The sequence below is a fragment of the Apis cerana genome, linkage group LG6 (assembly GCF_029169275.1).
Source record: "Apis cerana isolate GH-2021 linkage group LG6, AcerK_1.0, whole genome shotgun sequence".
Classification (NCBI taxonomy): domain Eukaryota; kingdom Metazoa; phylum Arthropoda; class Insecta; order Hymenoptera; family Apidae; genus Apis; species Apis cerana.
The window spans coordinates 14973965-14988344 of record NC_083857.1 but is presented as its reverse complement, the minus strand read 5'-3'; the positions used below and the strand labels follow the sequence as shown (position 1 = coordinate 14988344).

Here is a 14380-nt window from a genome sequence, read left to right as displayed (position 1 = left end):
TTTATGATTAATTTATTTATCCTGCATTTTATATGTTACTATAACTTTTTATGTATTCTATTTAAAATAAAAAATATAAAATTATAGATTTATAAATGAAACAAAAGTTACATAAGTATATGTTTTAATCATGAAATATTTTTATAATTGAATTAATTAATTTAAAAGCTTAGATAATTTATCTATAATAGATTTAATTTTTATATAAATATTCGATATAAATATGCAATATTTATATATAAATAATGCAATTTAAGGTCGACAACGTTCCAAAAATCGTGGATAAAGACATACTTCGCGTATGTGATACCTATTGAGAAGCCAACATAAAAATCTTTCAAGACCTAATCCGAATCCTCCGTGGGGACAAGTTCCATATTTTCGCTAAAAAAAGATTGCATGAAAAATTAATTCATATATTTATCATGTATGAAAATTGATACCTACCTGATCAGTATACCAATAATATGGTTTTGGATCAATATTTGCGTTAGAATAGCCTTCCAATAATTCATCATAATTGCATATACGCATCGAACCTCCAATTATTTCACCAACATTCGGTAAAAGTACATCCACTGATTCTGTAAGACGTTTGTTATCAGCACAACGTTGCATATAAAATGACTTAATTTCTGCAGGAAATTTGCACAACATTATAGGTTCATTTATTGTGTCAGTCATTTTTCTCTCTGGCATTTCTGGAATGTCCTATAAATTAAAAAAATTAATGGATAAAATTATTAATTCCGTCATTGTGAAATAATAATTAAAAAATTTAAAAAATATTGAACATACTTCACCAAATTCATAAAATGTTCCATCATCTTTGGTTATATTATTAGCCCGAAGATATTCAATTGCATCTTTGTAATCCATTCTTTTAAATGGCCTTTTTGGTATTTTAAAATCGGGATTTAATTCTTTAATAAGATAACCAAGATTTGAATTAAGCACACGATCAACGACATCACATATCATATCTTCTAATCGATTCAATAAGTCTTCAAATGTAATAAATGCATATTCTGCTTCCACATGTGTATATCTGAAAGATAAAAATTTGATTTATATAACAATTGTAATATCAATAATATCTATATATCTATATATCTATATATATAAATAAAAATACCACTAAAAAATATAAAGAAGCTTCAAATTCTGTATATTTACTCTGCAAGATGTCTTCGAGTCCTAGATTGTTCTGCTCTATAAGATTGTGCAATACAATATACATCGCCCATTGCTGGAAGACAAGTTTCTAAATAAAGCTGTGAGCTTTGAGTCAAAAATGCTTCTTCACTATAATGAAAGATTACATTGTCGAATAATAATTAAATTATATTAAAAATACAATATTTTTAAATGAACAAATTAAATTTAAATACTGCTTACCCAAAGTAATCTAACTTAAATAATGTTGAACCTCCTTCTACTTGCGTTTGTACTAACGTCGGTGGTGTTACTTCATAACAACCTCTTTCATTGAAATGATCTCTAAATGCTTGAGTCAACACAGACCGTAGACGTAATATACGTGATGTCTAAAATACATTATAATTTGTTACATTATATATGATATCATGTAATAAAAATTATTCTGTAATAAATAATAAATTATAATGTTACTCCTTTATCTCAATTTTTTCTTTTGTAGTTTTTACATTTTTTTAATTAAAATTATCCATAATAATAATTGAATAGTAAAAATTAAACTTTACTATACTTTTTATATATAACTTATTATATATTACATATATTATATATATATATATATATATATATATATATATATATATATATATTATATATATGTATATTATATATTATCATAATTATCATACATTTTCACCACGAATCATAATATGTCTATTATCTAGCTGGACATCAGGAAGAGCTTCTTCATTTAAAATGGAATCTGCACCACCAGGAGGAGATGTTCCTATTAATCTCCAAAAATCAATATGCAATTCATGCCCATCTGGAGCCTAAAAAAATTGAATTAAAAGTTAAAAAAATTAAAAAGCTTTTATTAAAATTATAAATACATTTGAAATAATACATTTTTCCCCTCTGGCACAATCTTGAGAGTTCCAAATACTTCAATGGAAGCTTCAGTAGACAAGGTTAGTGCATCATATGTTTGACACAAAGTATCAGTAAATACACATTGCAAAAAACCTGTTCCATCTCTCAAAGTGATAAACATAAGTGCTCTTCCTAAAAATATTATATAATTAATTTCTAAAGTAAATATAATTCATAATATATAAATTATATTACCTTGACGTCTAAGTCTATGTACCCATCCTAAAACTTTTATCCGTTGATCCCGATACTTAATACTTTCTCGAATTTTTATACAAATTGCAGATGGCAAAGTATTATCTTCATGAATTATAATTGTTTTAGCTTCTTCCAAATTTTTCAATCTTTTTTCTTCATCCTCTAATAATTTTTTTTGTTTATCTTCATTTTTATACTCTTTCCTTGCCCAAATTTTATGCATTTTTTTTAATTGAGATTTTGATACTAATTCATATTCTTTATCATCCTTAGGAGAATTTTGATAAATTGGTGGAAAAGGTTCTTTTCCTGCATGACACATTGCTTTTAAAATTGTCTTAAAAGGATTAGTTTTAGAACCATCACCTGTCTCATCATTTCCATTCTTTTGAGAAATATAAATTGCATCTAAAGAAAAAAATATAAAACTTTTTTATTCCTTTACGAAATAATAATAATTATGATAAATTTTATTTTCAAAAATTTAAAAAAACAAATATTTTACCCAATAATGATTCAGAAGACTCCATCGCCGGCATATTATTTTTTAATTATAATTTTTTTAAATTTATTGTATTATAATTAATTATTTTAAATAATATAATTTTGTAATAACACAATTTTACCATATAAGATTATAATTTTATGATACAAGAATATAAGATTCAATATAATTTGAAAATATTGAAACTTGAATGATGTAATTTCCACGTCGATGATACAATATAGATATGCATACTTATGTAGAACTTATTTCGATAAAGTTCAGCATATCTTAAATACACTAAATATATTTTTATCATATACTAAGTTGCATAAAAGCATTGCACTTCTATATAAGTATAGATAATGAAATTATTATTTACTTTTATGTATTATATTGTAATTCAAATTTATATAATATTTATATGATTTGATTAAAATATAATATACTTATTTTTTTATATATTAAACAATAATTATTAAATTATTTTATTTATATTTTATAATGTTGTAATAAAAATAAATAATTATAATAAAGAATATATTGTTTATCAAAAATATTGATTAAACAATCTTAATATTCGAAACAAACAAATTACTATTGTTACATTAATTGAATGATATTTAACATTATATACAAGATGGAAAAATTGAAATACTTAAATTTACCTTAAAAAATAATAATTTTTTAGTTACGTTTGCTTTTTTGTAATTCACTAGATTGCGCGATGTGATGATCGTATATCATATATACCAACTTTACAAGTGGTATAGAAGAACATCATTTTGGAGTCGACTCAAAAGAAATGAGAAATTGATTGAATTACATAGTTTTAATACAGAATGTATAGAATTACAATTTTTAAGAATTAATCTCTTAAACAATGGCGGGATTGGAAAGTTACGAAAGAGTATATCGAGGAAAACCTATTAAATCTTGGGAAACTGAAAGTAATTTTCCTCATACTTACCTTACACAAGAGGTTATTCGTCCTTTGGAAGTTCCTGCTGTGCATCCTTTAGTTGAAGATAGTCCTCCTTCTGAAGGAGGTCAGTTTTAATCAAAATATGAAATTTATTAAAATATAGTAGAAATATCATTTTAAACAGAAAATTTTTTAATTTTTAATCTTTGATGAAGTTAAAAAAATAAATATCTTGTACAGATCTTGCTGTAAAAAAATATATGGTTGCTGGTTGTGGATTAGCAACTTTAATTACTGAAACTTTATTAGTTCATCCACTTATTGTTCTAAGGAGACAATGTCAAGTAAATCCTGGATTGAACAAATATCATATAATACCAATTACTTTAGTACCTGTAGTTGTACGGCTTCATCAAACTCAAGGAATAAATACATTATGGAAAGGAATTGGATCAGTACTGCTTGTAAAAGGAATGTTATTAGCTATTGAAGATTTCATTTCTAAAATAACACCATGGCCAAAGTAAGGTGATCTTTGTATGATCTTAAATATATAAAAATTTCTCTTAAATTTTTATAATAGATATAAAATAATAACAATAATAATAATAATGAAATATTTATTAATTTCAGAGAAATAACATGTAATAGTTCACTGAAAGCATTTGGTCAACATGTGCTTCTTAAATGGTAATAATATACCAATATTATTACATTTCTCTTGTTTTAAAAATTACAGAAGAAATTAATAGAAAATATGACAGTGTTTCTATAGGTTTAGTAACACCATTTTATTCTGCATCATTAGTGGAAACAGTACAATCTGAAATTGCATCTGAAAGTCCTGGAATATTAGATGTTTTTCGAGATGGTGCAATTCGTTTAGTTGAAGTGAGCAATAAAGGCAGATTAATTCCCATTTATTCTCTTCTGCCACCTACAGTTGCTTATGGAGTATCCAAATATCTTTTTACTCTAGCTGTTCAAGGAGTTACTAGTCGTATTATGCATATTAGGCAAAAACAGTCTCAAGAATTAAGGGTATGTTTTATTTATTAATAAAATAAAATTTTATCTTGAATTTATATAAAATTATGTATTTAAATGTTATTTATATTTATATCAAGGGTGCATATAGCAGAGACTTGCTGTCAGAAACTGTTGCACAAGATATAGAATTACAGTCATCATTAATTTCTACATTTATGGCAGAAGCATTGTTTTATCCTTGGGAAACAGTGATTCACAGACTTCATCTTCAGGGTACACGAACTATTATTGATAACCTGGATACAGGACGTAGCGTAACACCATTATTAACAGGATATAGTGGTGCAAGCGATTGTTACAGTACAATTATATCTACTGAAGGTCCTCTTGGTTTATATAAAGGATTTGGTGCTCTTATTTTGGAATTTTCCATAAATCTTGTTATAGTGCGGGTTGTTAAATGGGTACTGACAGAATTAAGAACAATATTAAGACCAAAACCAAAATCAACACGTGATCCACCACAATGGTATTATAATGATATATAAAAGAGCATTAATATTAGTTTAGTAATATCCTTTGCGTGTATTGATCAATCTAGATATATAATACATATTGTATTTATATATATACATATATATATATATATATATATAAAATTGTTATACTATATTAATTATTTTTTTCATTTACTATTATTAAATCAAATCAATAATGTAACACTTTCAGTAATTTTAAACACTTTAATCTCTTTCGGTTTATTGCAAAACAAAAAAACAAATTAAATTTCTCCAAATTATTGTATATATAATTTATGAAACTTAAATATACATATTTAAATAAGAAATAAAAAAATATTATTATTAAAATCGTATATATGAAAAAATTATATTTATTTTATATATATTTATTTTATAAATTTTTTGCAAAAATTCATTTTATATTTTATTTAAAATACTTACGTCATAAAAATTAAAAATTGTAAAGATGCAAGTTATGAAATCATTCTAAATTAGCTAGAAAATTGTTTTACGCTTTATGATTTTCAAGTCTTTATAATGGAAAAATAAATATATTGGTATTTTTTGAAAATATAACATAATATTTACTTTCAACATTTGTTTACAATTTTATATGTATACAGTTTTTTTTTAACTTGCATCATATATTACACAGCCTTTCATTTACATCTAGTTTTCATATATGTAAAATGAAATGAAATAACTGACAATAAAATCTGTCACTAAGAAGTACTTAATGATCATTTTCAGAAAATACATGCAGTTTTTTAGATTTTTTAAAATCTTATTTTTTTTTTTTCCATTTTATTCGACAATAAAATTTGTCATCTATATTTAAATATATTCACTCTCAATTTTAAAATATGTTTTATTTAGTATTTGATAAAAAATTTTTCTTCTAAATTTTTGTTTAAATTCTTTCAATCATTTAGAAATAGTATCAAAGTAAAAGTTGAATCTATTTTAGATTATTTTGTTTTCTACAAGATATATTTATGTAACAATATATAATGTATCTGTACTAGTTTCGTGCAATTTTGATCATATATTTGTAACTTTTGTATATTTTTAAATAGTTTTAATATGGTATGTATAGAAACCATTTATATTACATAATATTATATAGTATCCATAAAGTAACAGATATTAATTTTGTTTTCTATCTGTAATAATAGCATATAGAGTAATCACATAAATTATAATTAGAGATGCAAAAAGAAGATGTAAAAATATTGCATTTACAACTTATTTTTGCATTATAATATACTAATCTAGTATATTTAATTGATATAAAGTATATTTAAATGATTTTAATTTAGAAAAATCACAATTTTTTCTTCATTTTGTAAAATGAAATTTTTTTATATAGTTTTTATATATATGTGTTTACACACACATATCTTTATATATAATCTTTATATATATATTTAAGAACAACTCAGTAACAAAATCTTTTATATTGTTACGAATTACTTGAACACAAAATACATACCACAATTGATTTGATTTACCTATCTATAACTTTTTATGAAATAAGTTAATATAGAATTATAATTGCCATATATATAATCTGTGTGATGTAATCTTTTGTTTTTTTTTCATTAAAAAAACATAGATTACAGCAACACATTATTTACAAATTTATATTAGATCAAAAAATATTGCAGAATGTGAATTTTGAACAATTTTTTTAAAAAATCGATCAAATATGTGATGTATCTTCAACATGAATTATTTGTTAATTATGTATATGCTGAGCATGTAATTCTTCCTCAGTAACATCACCTTTTCTGATATATTGTGGCTTTTCTTGTCCTCGCACACATCCTTCAGTTACATGAACAGACATTACATCACTACCTGGTACTTCGAACATAGGTTCCAAGAGTAGTGATTCCATAATAGCTCGAAGCCCTCTTGCACCAGTTTTTTTTTCCATTGCTAATGAAGCAATTGCATTTAAAGCTTCAGATGTAAAAGTTAAGTCTACCTATGAATATATACAAACAACTTAAAAATCTTAAAGTGCATATATGCAAGAATTAAATAAATATAATTTTAAATGTAATTAACAAATGTAATTATTAAATCATATGATATGCTATATTAATATAGTAATTAATATAGTAATATAGTAAGAGATTATTAAAACGATAATTTGTACCTTATCCATTGAAAATAACATTTGATATTGAGGTATCATAGCATTTTGCGGCTCGGTTAATATTCTAACGAGCATATTTTTGTCAAGAGTGTGAAACGGTACCAAAACTGGAAATCTGCCAACAAATTCAGGAATCATACCAAAATCAATCAAATCTCTTGCTTCAACTTGCTGAAGCAATACATCTTTCTCTTTATTATCCTTTTCCGTAGAAGGTGACATGTTTGCAACATCTGCTAAATTTGCAGCTCTTCTTCCTGGACTCTCAAAAGATCGTGATGCACCAAATCCTAAATATTTTTCAGTTTTACGCCGTGAAATCAACCTATCTAATCCATTATAAGCACCAGAAGCAACAAATAAAATATTTGTAGTATCAATTTGCAATGTATCTCCACGTAATTTTCTAGAGCTATTTCTTTCAGGTACATTCACAATCGTACCCTCTAACATTTTCAGCATTCCTTGTTGGACACCTTCTCCGCCAACATCGCGCAGTTGATGTATGCCAGGAACAGCACCAATTTTATCAACTTCGTCTAAGAATACAATACCCATTTGCGCTCTATCTACTACGTAATTGGCATCCTGAAGTAGTTTTGCAATAACGCTTTCTATATCTTCACCGACATATCCTGCTTGTGTCAGTGTCGTGCAATCACAAATTGCAAAAGGTACATCCAAACATTGAGCTATTGTTTGCGCGAGCAATGTTTTTCCACTTCCAGTTGGACCAAGTAATAAAATATTACTTTTTTCTAATTTTAATTGATGTTGCTTACTATCAAGAATATCAGATCCGGAAATTGATTGATTTTCAGCTGATTTATGTTCGTTTCCTGCAGGATATTGTTGAAATCCAACACCAAGCGAATTTCCAATTGTTGAAATGTGTAATAAATCTATGATAATAAAAGATAAATATTATTAAACTTTCTATATTGAAATAATTAATTTAATTTACATATTAATTTAAAAATTATTTTAATAACAATTTAAATTAAAAACAAAAAACATTATATTGGAAAAACCATATAAGTTGAATATTAGTTATTATCAAAAAAACATATTATTGTACATATAAAATGAAAAATTATTATTTACGTGGTTTAAGACCTCTATGTGTGAAAGGATGATTTAAATCTTGTGAACCAGTTGTATTAATAGAACTTTGCATTGAATTTTGTACTGGAAAATTATTGTAGATTCGTTTATAATGATTATAAACAGCAACACTTAGAACTTTTTTAGCATATTCTTGACCTATAACATGCTTGTTTAGGTACTCAAAAATCTGTAAAATATATACATTAATAGATATAATATAATAATATATTGTAAAATTATATATGAAATCCTTTGTTCTTTTAAAATTTACTTTTTTTGGTGGTGGTGGAGGTTTCCTGTAAAATCCTTGTTTGGTATCATCTGGTCTTAAAGCTTCCTTAAGGCTTCTTTTCGAATCTACCTCTGATAATACAACAAAAAAGTGATGGCATTTTTCACATTTAACGAATCTTGTTGATGCTGATAAAAAAGATATTTTTATGATGAAAAAAATATTATTTTTATATTTAATTTATGCGGAAAAAGTTATTAAGGAATTATTTACTTACACACAAAAGTTTCAACATGTGTGCAAGGATCACCACATTTTGGACAAGTAAGAGTATTTTTCTTTCCTCCACCATTTCCAACAGAAGACACACCACTACTATTATCTTTACCAGGTGGAGTGGGTTCACTAGGTGCTTTTCCCAAAGTATTACCAATTGTTAATGATCTAATAACAGCAACCCTCACAATTTTGTGAACTATACAATATATAAACAATATATAATATAAATATATATAAATATATAATAAACAAATAATTATTTTTTATTAAAATAAATCAAATAATTAATAATATATATTTTGAAATATTATATATATTATATGCTCACCATGATTTGTTACATGATTTGAAGATGCAATACGACCAGCATTGATGACACAGCAACGAACACAACTCATCTTTGTTTGTTTTTCTTACACAAATATAATGTAGAAGACAAAAAGAAAGATTTTGTAGTAATTATTAAAGTGTGCACTTGAAACAAAGCCTAAATCAAAGTAAAATATATTAGAATGAAATAGTTTTATATTTTTTACAAAAATATATTTATATTGTATTATTTAAAAAAACTTGAACAATAAAAAATCTAATATATTATTATTTATATAATAAAAATATTATACAAATAAATTAAAATAATATAATATTGTATATATAACAATTCATAAAATAAACTTTATGATATAGTGCAATTTTATGACTTTATATTTTATAAATAATTCTAAATTTTATTTTGTATAAATTCAAATAAAATTAAATAAAATTTAAGAGAAAAATAAGAAAGAAAAAGAGTTATTCAAATAGCATAAAATATTTTCATTCAATATTTTTTTTATCAAATAATCAATAATAATAATCATTAATCAACAAACAAAAATCAAATCAAAATAGAAAAGGAATAATACTGCGAATTGGATTTTTGGATAATGAAAATATAATTATAATGTATGCATCGGAAAGCAAAATATAAATATTTGTTAATATAAAAATAAACATTAGAATGGCAACTTTCAATGAACGAAAGTACTAAAATATCGAAAATACTAACCTGCCAAATAAACATTAATGTATAAATCGTTCGTTATTATTCATAATTTATTCATTTCTTCCACAAAATATAACAAATCCAATGATCCAAAAAAATCTTGTATAAATAAATTATCGAAAATGGATCAAATAAATAAATTAATCTAAAAACACGAATGTCTGACACATCGCACTACGAAGTGCAACAATCACTCAAAACATGATTCAAGGTCATTTGTTGACTTTCTTTCGAAACTTTCCGATACTACATTTGCTATTTTAAAATTCGTTTGAAAACAATGTTCAATTTACCTCCATATTAATGAAATATCTAGAAACCACCAAAATGTTGAAGAATTATATGGTATGATCTTGTACACACGTACCTACATACGTGGCGAATATATATGTGCAGTCAATCACGATCACGATCTCTTGCTGATGGCTGGTGCGTTGTTTTCAATAACTCAAGTAGATAATTGTTTCATGTCAATTCACTCACTTTATTTTTTGAATAGATATCAATTTTCATATATTTACTGTAAGATTTTGTAATAAAAGTTTATCAACATTCTTACACGAGCACACTCTAAAAGTAATGACGTTTTTATGAAATAACAAAACGTCAGTAAATCTGTACACACGGTCACTCGAGGGCGCTTGATATGTTGTGTATACTTTGTATAAAAAAATATATCTATATATATAAAAAATATTTGAATGTATTCCAATAATCACACTTCTATTTATTTAGCTCTTTATCAATTTTTTAATTATTTTTTTAAACAATTTCTACCAATAATAAATTTAACTTAAGTTCAGCTTTTTTTTCCATATCTTATCTTCTTTTTCCATTATTCCTACCTTTTTTCTCCCACTTCTATATCTTATTATGAATAACTTATTCTGTATGATTGTATCATATTGTCATGTATATTTTGATGTGTAAGCAATCATTTTATATTTAAACGTTTGTTTAAGTTTAATATTTATAACTATAAATAATATTTATATATAAAATAATCTCTTTTAAGTACTTAAATATATAATATGAAAGCGCATTTGTAAAAAGAGAAAAAAAAGTCATATATTATTAAATAGTGATTATTAATTTAAGGTTTGCTAACCTTTTTGATGACCTTTTTGACAAAGTAACAGGAAAAAATGGAAATAAATAACGAGGTACGTTTTGAATATACTTGATAACCTTTTCATTTGTTGAAATTAATAAACAATTAGTTATAATTTTAGTTATATGATATACTTTATTATTTATTGATATTATTAATTTTTTAGATTATTCTATTGAGACAATCCGTTCGTCAAGCTCGCATTTGTGTAATAAATAAATTAATTAGAGAAGCGAAAAGGTTACGTACTAATAGTAACGAAAAGCAATTGGAAAAAAATAAGAATAAAGCAGAGAAACTTTTAAAGGAAGTATTTGCATTAAAACATATCAAAGATGATGAAATATCAAAATTCGGAATTGTTAAGTTCGAATATCTGCAGAATATATTACAAAATCCACAGACTGATGATGGAACTCGAGCTATGATAAAAGTTGTTCGTCATAAATCTTTAAGTTTGAGAATAATAGAATTTCAGAAAAAATTTCCAGATTATAGTAAATATATTTCTTGGAGAAAAAAAAAATCTTCAATAAAAGGAAAAAAAGGAAATTGTTATACAGATTTAGAGAAAAATTCAAAACGATTAAAAAATGATGCAAATAACATTTTAAAAAAAGAAAAAAAACAAAACTGTTTTACAGATTTTTCAGAAAAAAATTTAAAACAATTAAAAAATGATTCAAGTAATATCATAGAAAAAATAAATAAAGAGAATATGAAAGATGCAGACAATAATTGTACTGCTTATATACAACAAACAACAAATGTTGAAGAAAATAATGATAATTCGATGAAAAAATCAAAAATTGAAGATATAGAAATACAATCTATAAATAATGATCAAAGTTTTAAGATTACTACTAAAGTCATTAGTAATGAAGCCACTGTTAAAAGATTTACAGAAATTTTACAAGAAACAAAAGAACAAAATTATATATGTAAAGATACTGAAAATCCACAATCTTTTAACGAATCCATGGAATTCATAGATTCATCAACTAAAATAGATGATTTCTTTCTACCTGCAAATGAAGTAACTTCATGTTCAAATGAAACACTTTTTTCTAAAGAGAAAAGCATGCGTAGTGAACAAATTAATCACGTATTTAAATCACGAAAAAACATTCAAATTGAAAACAAGAATAAATTATATAGTAAAAAAATAAGCAAAGAAAAAAAGCATAGTAGAAAACAATTTATAAACAATGCAGGTTTTCACAATCCAAATGATATGATAGAAAAAACTAATACATATAGAAAACAAAATGAAAAAAATATACAAATTGGAAAAAAAAAGAAAATCAATAAAGAAAGCACATGTATCGCAGAAGACGATAATTTACATCCTTCTTGGGCTGCAAAAAAAAAACAACAAAATATTATGAAACAAGAATTTCAAGGAAAAAAGATTAAATTTGATGAAGATTAAAAATGGATAATGAATTTCAATATTTATATTAAATACATTTTTTTATATATAAGATTAATATCATCAACATTAGTAAAAAAAAAAATACATATGTTCAATGCATTTTTCATGCTTTTTTTCTTAATGATAAAAAAGCATTTTATTTATTAAATTAATAACTAGTATGTAATAAAAAAAGAATTAATATTTTAAAGTAAAATTAATTTTTTTGTAAATTGAATGTAGTTCAAAATTATTATTAAGTCATTAATAACTATAGGATATTGTATATTTTTATTTTTATTTAAATAATTTAATTTTCATACAAAATGAGTAAGATATTTCATAAAAGTCATATTGTAATTGAAAATGTATTTTCAATTATATGGGCGTCCAGCGCTTAAAAATGATTTTTATAATTTCTGTATGACCAGTTTGTTACAATGATGATTCTATTTTTCTTTCTTTCTTTCTGTCTCAACATATATTATATTCGTTGTTAGTTAATTGATCTTTAGATCCATCATATTAATGAGGGTTATATAGGAACATCATATATAATGTATATCAACGTATATCAATGTATTTTGAGGCATATCTATTGATTGTAGTCGACGATAATTGCATTTTTCATTAAACAATTGAGAATATTTTGTTCTTACTCAAATATTGTACATTGCAATATCATATGTATTAATTATAGAATCATGAAAAAAAATAATTATAAAAATTTTATTTTTATGTTGACCAAAATCTTTATAAACCGCGTTTGCAAATTAATTGAATTTAATATTAATTTTTTCCACATTTTTTTTGTTTTGCATGAATTGTTTTAAATCTATTATTTATTAAAGGTATAGTTTTTATATTATAAAATAGAGATAGAATTTTTATATTTTTTATAAGTTTAAGAAATATTTTACTTTTTCTTAAATTATAATATATGTAGTGTTTACATAACATTTTGTAAGATCTTTTACAATTTTTATATATATATATATATATATATATATATATATTTATCATTAGTTTTGTTATATTTGACAAAATAAGGCAATAAGATAAAAAAATTCTAAATTGTAAAAAATTTAATTTTTATAAATTAATTATTTAATCATAAGAAATTAATTTTTTAATATATAATAAGGATTTCTTATTATTGTTTTTTTTTTTTTTGTATAAGGAATTTTATATAAAGAAATATTTTTTTCTGAAAATTTTTTCATATCATAGTTTTTAAAACTTTTTTTTTTAATCTTTATATTTTTATTATACTTTTTTTTAATTGCATAAATTTCTAACAAGAATAGGAAAGGTTAACTTATTATAGAAAGGTTAGTTTAATATATTTTGTAATATCATTAGAAAATTTGGGAATAAAATACATTTAAAAAGTTTTTACATATATAATGTATTTAATCAACTTGTTTGTTTGTGATATAAACTACATATAATTTACATATTTGTATTCTTTTTTCATTCAATATAATTTATTTCCAAATTTTCAAAAAAATTGCATGATATTACTTTAATATAATAATAACTTTTAAAATAAATCAACATTATAAATAATTGATATCATATAGGATTTTTTTGTTTCTTATATTATAATTACCAATAAGTATAACTAATAGTATTAATGAAAAATTTACCTTCATATAAATCTTCATTTATTATTATTATATTTGTTATTATTATTCAAAATAATTTATTAAAATAATTAATATAATTAATCACTTGTAAAATTTCATTAATATCATTAGTTAAATTGTGCAAAAGGGTTTAGGAAATGGAAGATTTTTACAAATTAAATAAAACTCGA

The 14380-nt window shown here is 23.3% G+C and overlaps 4 protein-coding genes across 16 annotated transcripts; 2 read left to right on the top strand and 2 right to left on the bottom strand.

Annotated features, from left to right (window-relative positions):
- Positions 1–107: 107 nt before the first annotated feature.
- Positions 108–3579, bottom strand: LOC107999711 (asparagine--tRNA ligase, cytoplasmic). 4 transcript variants are annotated; one of them, XM_062076636.1, is made up of 10 exons: positions 3442–3579; positions 2795–3121; positions 2287–2697; positions 2066–2223; positions 1848–1991; positions 1399–1547; positions 1177–1305; positions 799–1048; positions 448–711; positions 108–384 (listed from the first exon to the last, which is right to left on the bottom strand). In XM_062076636.1, the coding sequence occupies exons 2-10, from the start codon at positions 2826–2828 to the stop codon at positions 253–255; spliced, it is 1671 nt and encodes a 556-aa protein (XP_061932620.1). In that variant the 5' UTR covers positions 2829–3121; positions 3442–3579; the 3' UTR covers positions 108–252. The 4 variants fall into 4 exon arrangements, with proteins under 4 accessions (XP_061932620.1, XP_061932621.1, XP_061932622.1 ...); XM_062076637.1 differs by having other exon boundaries at positions 2795–3073; positions 3442–3569; XM_062076638.1 differs by lacking the exon at positions 2795–3121 and having other exon boundaries at positions 3442–3461.
- A 77-nt stretch (positions 3580–3656) lies between these two features.
- LOC107999713 (mitochondrial outer membrane protein SLC25A46) lies at positions 3657–5562 on the top strand. Its single transcript, XM_017059711.3, has 5 exons — positions 3657–3822; positions 3939–4221; positions 4332–4388; positions 4463–4739; positions 4826–5562. Exons 1-5 carry the CDS (start codon positions 3657–3659, stop codon positions 5234–5236), a joined length of 1194 nt encoding a protein of 397 aa, XP_016915200.1. The 3' UTR covers positions 5237–5562.
- Positions 5563–5769: 207 nt separating this feature from the next.
- LOC107999709 (ATP-dependent Clp protease ATP-binding subunit clpX-like, mitochondrial) lies at positions 5770–10545 on the bottom strand. Of its 10 annotated transcripts, none has more exons than XM_017059705.3 (7): positions 10404–10545; positions 9320–9478; positions 8990–9187; positions 8752–8900; positions 8478–8667; positions 7374–8275; positions 5770–7199 (listed from the first exon to the last, which is right to left on the bottom strand). In XM_017059705.3, the coding sequence occupies exons 2-7, from the start codon at positions 9387–9389 to the stop codon at positions 6948–6950; spliced, it is 1761 nt and encodes a 586-aa protein (XP_016915194.1). In that variant the 5' UTR covers positions 9390–9478; positions 10404–10545; the 3' UTR covers positions 5770–6947. The 10 variants fall into 10 exon arrangements, with proteins under 10 accessions (XP_016915194.1, XP_061932617.1, XP_061932615.1 ...); XM_062076633.1 differs by having other exon boundaries at positions 5770–7195; XM_062076631.1 differs by having other exon boundaries at positions 8490–8667.
- A 514-nt stretch (positions 10546–11059) lies between these two features.
- LOC107999712 (uncharacterized) lies at positions 11060–13208 on the top strand. Its single transcript, XM_017059709.3, has 2 exons — positions 11060–11199; positions 11314–13208. The coding sequence occupies exons 1-2, from the start codon at positions 11182–11184 to the stop codon at positions 12577–12579; spliced, it is 1284 nt and encodes a 427-aa protein (XP_016915198.1). The 5' UTR covers positions 11060–11181; the 3' UTR covers positions 12580–13208.
- The last annotated feature ends 1172 nt before the right edge of the window (positions 13209–14380 follow it).

Bases quoted from the DNA above. Each gene is read 5' to 3' on its own strand.
- LOC107999711 (XM_062076636.1), bottom strand. From the start codon at position 2,828: ATGCCGGCGATGGAGTCTTCTGAATCATTATTGG. The intron at 2,698-2,794 runs GTAAAATATTTG...TTTTTTCTTTAG, and splicing joins GTCTTCTGAATCATTATTGG to ATGCAATTTATATTTCTCAA. The intron at 1,049-1,176 runs GTAAATATACAG...TTTATCTTTCAG, and splicing joins ACTCGAAGACATCTTGCAGA to ATATACACATGTGGAAGCAG.
- LOC107999713 (XM_017059711.3), top strand. From the start codon at position 3,657: ATGGCGGGATTGGAAAGTTACGAAAGAGTATATCGAGGAAAACCTATT. The intron at 4,222-4,331 runs GTAAGGTGATCT...TATTAATTTCAG, and splicing joins AAAATAACACCATGGCCAAA to AGAAATAACATGTAATAGTT. The intron at 4,740-4,825 runs GTATGTTTTATT...ATTTATATCAAG, and splicing joins AACAGTCTCAAGAATTAAGG to GGTGCATATAGCAGAGACTT.
- LOC107999709 (XM_017059705.3), bottom strand. From the start codon at position 9,389: ATGAGTTGTGTTCGTTGCTGTGTCATCAATGCTGGTCGTATTGCATCT. The intron at 8,668-8,751 runs GTAAATTTTAAA...TATATTTTACAG, and splicing joins CTCCACCACCACCAAAAAAA to ATTTTTGAGTACCTAAACAA. The intron at 7,200-7,373 runs GTACAAATTATC...ATATATTCATAG, and splicing joins TGTTATTTTCAATGGATAAG to GTAGACTTAACTTTTACATC.